This window comes from Orycteropus afer, unplaced genomic scaffold, assembly GCF_000298275.1.
Source record: "Orycteropus afer afer isolate SDZICR_OR568_19922 unplaced genomic scaffold, OryAfe1.0 scaffold00148, whole genome shotgun sequence".
Taxonomy (NCBI): Eukaryota; Metazoa; Chordata; class Mammalia; order Tubulidentata; family Orycteropodidae; genus Orycteropus; species Orycteropus afer.
Genome location: NW_006921735.1, coordinates 1,174,632 through 1,178,602, shown reverse-complemented (window position 1 = coordinate 1,178,602; position 3,971 = coordinate 1,174,632). Strand labels below are relative to the sequence as shown.

Below are 3,971 nucleotides of genomic sequence, written 5' to 3'. Positions count from 1 at the left end.
GATACCGCCTCAGAAACCCAAGGAGGGGTCGCTATGAGTCAGGGCCGACTTGATGGCACATAACAACAACAACAACAAAAGTATAAAAAGTAATATACCTCAGAATGGAAATCCAACATGGTGCATTTTTCTCCTGCTCCTAGAATCTAGGGTCTCCCACTGAGGTGTCTTTTGCAACTTTCCCTGAATGCTTCCCCTTTGAACTACATAGTCTAATGCTGGGTTGCAATTTATTTCCTGGATATGTTTGGCTTCTGAGCCCGTTTACTATAAACTAGATTAGGCATTCCTTCTTCCCCCTCCACTCACCTCCAGTAACCCAGCTGTTTGTTAGATTTTAGGATGAATTCACACCAGGAAGTTCCACTCCCTTCAATAACTATAGAGTCAGACACAGACCTTTGAATCTGTTTTCTCCAAATATTTAACATGTTTCCAGCCCTTATCTTCAAGTTTTTACCACTTTTGTTCATCGTTGTGTTTATTGTTTACCAGGTGTATATAAAAATAGCACTATCTGACATTATTGATTACCTGCTAGTGTCAGGCATTGTACTAATATGATGATGAATAGGAAGTAGATCATGATGATATGAGGATAAAGATGATGTTATTATTTCTGGCATTGTTCTATGTATGTGTTTTGTATTAGTCACTTAATCTACACAACTTCCACCATGATGTTTATCCTATTACTATCCTTCCTTTATTGAGGAGAAAAACTGAAATTTAGAGAGATTGAATCAGTTAACCAAGGCAAGGAAGGATTCTCTCCCAGGCATTTGCCTTCTTAGACTTGAGATCTTAATCACTACCATGTGATAGCTTCCATACTGTGTTCATCACTATTAATATTCATCTAATATTTCTTAATAACCTTGAAACAATGTGTCATGGCCCAAAAGAAAAACTTGATTAGTTCTCATTTTCCAAAAATAATGTAGTTTGGTTTTTCTTCACTGGTAGCATTACCAATTAGAACGAAAAGACAAAATATGATAAGCTGCTCCCAATATAAAATATATAACAAAGACTAGAGCATTTCATTGGCTTTGATTTCCCTTGGGTCCACCTCTAAATTAATTTACTTGCTATTCAAGGAAATCATAAGTCAGAAATAAGATCTTATCCAATCTTTTCTTTTCCTTTTTTTTTTCTTCTTTGAATGAAAAAATAAATAAGTAAAATTTAATCACCTGGCAAGGTCCGATTGCTTCTGTTCCATTTACTAATTCTACAATTTATATAATTGATATTGAGAAGGACTATTACACTTAAATTTTTAGACATGGAAATAATCATTATCATTTTTGAAAGATTGTTAAATTGGTATTAATGAAAAATTTGAATCTTTAAATTTTCCTGTCAGATATTACTATTTAAAGCATCTACATGATTAGAAAAATCATATACTGTTATAAATAATACCTTGGCTTCAATTGTTGCCTTTCAGTGAAAGTTGATTTATTGTTATTGAAATTGGCTCCCTAGCTTGTGTTCTAATTCTTCTTTTTTCTTTTTGCAAAAAAAAAATATATATATATATATTTTAGCTCCTAGGCAGACTGCTACTCTGTTGACACAACCTGTGGTTACCAAGGAAACTGCTATCTCCAAAGTAGAAATGCCATCTTCCTTGCTGTTGGAGGTACCTGCTCTGGCAGATTTCAACCGGGCTTGGACAGAACTTACCGACTGGCTTTCTCTGCTTGATCGAGTTATAAAATCGCAGAGGGTGATGGTGGGTGATCTTGAAGACATCAACGAGATGATCATCAAGCAAAAGGTATGAGAGAAAAAAGATAAAACCTGACAGATATTGTTCTTTAAAAGTGAAGATTTCCCACAGGTCAATGCATTCTTCTAGCCCATTTCCCACCAGTTTTTAGCCACTTTTCTCGGCCAGCAAAAACATTACTCCTCTACTCTATTCAGCCTAAGTCTGATTGACAATAAAAACAAATGTGATTATTTAAAACAGCCATAAATTAAAAAGGAAAAACACAGGGAAACAAATATAAACCTTACAAGTCTAGTTGGTTTAATTAAATTCACTAAACAACTGGCATTTGAAATCTATTTAATACCAAATAAATAGCTCAATTAAGTTGTTTATATTTAAATTGTTTGTTTTGGCACAAGGCAGCCATAACATATTACAGAATTAAATATAATAATCTAGGAGTTGGTTATTATCCAGTGTTCTAAGTTAGCTGTGCCAATTTTTGTCCTCCAACGATAAGGATAATTGAAAGTTAGTTATAAATAAGAAAGAGAGAAGTAGCAAAACATAATAAATTTTAAATTACTCTGGATCTTGATACTGGCATTTATGCAATACTGTATTCAAATAAGCATGCTTTTCACACAAAGATTGCATTTCTCAGCCTCGTTGAATCCATTTTGCAAACTTATGACATCAGCCAGAAACATAAGAATACATTGATATAAATGTAGATTACGTAGCTAGAACAAATATACTGTATATCTTTTCTATTTCTGAATGAACAAGAGAAGTAGTTTTGAAAGGTTTATATACTATAGTTATTTCACTTGTAAAACTTTTCAAATCTTTTCTAAAGAAATAGTAAATCATATTGAAGGTATGTAAGTATTGCAAACCTACCTTTTGAGAGAAAAAGAGCAAGGCAAACAGTGAGAGAAATTTCTTTTAAAAATTAACTTTAACAAATCAATAGAAATAACGATTTTATGATAAACAACCTCCATCTGAAGTACCTTTAATTTTGCACTCAGAAGACCTGGATTCAGTGTCCTTTCTTTGTTATTTATAAATAACTTGATTGTAGTCACATCATTCTTTGGATCTTGGTTTCCTCTTCTGGGTACAGGGAGTACAGCATACACATTCACATAGAACATATAGTGATGGATACATGTGTATAAATCGAGATGTAAGTATTACACATGATCATATGTTGTCGGGTGCCGTTGAGTTGATGGTTACTCATAGAGACCCCATGTGGAGCCGTAGAACCTGCCCATAAGGTTGTCTTAGCTGTGATCTTTATGGGAGCAGGTCTCTAGTTATTCGTTCTACAGAGCCACCTGGTGGATTTGAACTACCAGCCTTGCAATGAGCAGCTGAGAGCTTAATGATTCCACCACCAGAGCTCCTATACATAAAGAAAGTGGGCTCTACTACTGCTTCATAACAAATACTTGTAGCCACATTTTTTCAGAGAAAAGCAATTGAAACCAATAGTTGTCACTCTCCTAGTAAGTAGCAGAACAAGGATTAAAATCCAAGTCTGTTTGATTCCTAAGCCTGTGTTCTTACTCATACAAATACTGCCAGCCAGTAATTATTAAAACTGTAGTTATCATTTAGTGACATATATATATGTGTGTATTCTATGTCAGAGACCATACTGAACATTTTACAATTGCCATGTACCATTACATACAGAAATGAGGTGCATTATTTCACAACATTATATTGCAGTATACCAATTCTTCCAGGATTTTTGCTTACCAGAGGAGAGAGTGGGAGCTCTGGTAGTGTAGTGCCTAAGGTACATGACTGCTAACCAGAAGGCTGGCGGTTCAAACCCACCAGCCACTCCTCGGGAGGAAGGTTGGGCAATCTACTTCCATAGTGATACTGCCTTGGAAACCCAAGGAGGGGTTGCTATTGAATTGCGTCCAACTCGACAGCACATAACAACAACAACAACAGAGGAGACAGTATGTTTAAAGCAAGGGCTTTGGAGTTAGATTGTCTGGTTCAACCTTTGGCTTCACTAGTACAACTGTATGTACTTTGATTAATTTTCAGCCTCCTTGAATCTGAGTTTATCTATCTGTAAAATGCAGATAACAATAGTACCTGCCTTGTAGATTGGCATGGGGATTAAATTAAGTATATGAAAATGGATTTTTACCTGGTCTGGGTCACTGCAAGTATTCAATGCTTGGAGGGGGCGGTATGAGTCAGGTCCAACTACACG

General features: G+C 35.3%; 1 protein-coding gene across 1 annotated transcript in view; it reads left to right on the top strand.

The window, feature by feature from the left end:
• Positions 1 to 3,971, top strand: part of LOC103201376 (dystrophin-like) — a 2,052,823-nt gene that overhangs the window by 1,176,610 nt on the left and 872,242 nt on the right. The window contains exon 39 of the mRNA XM_042781676.1: positions 1,554 to 1,786. Coding sequence (XP_042637610.1) covers positions 1,554 to 1,786 — 233 coding nt within the window. The remainder of the gene's footprint in view (positions 1 to 1,553; positions 1,787 to 3,971) is intronic.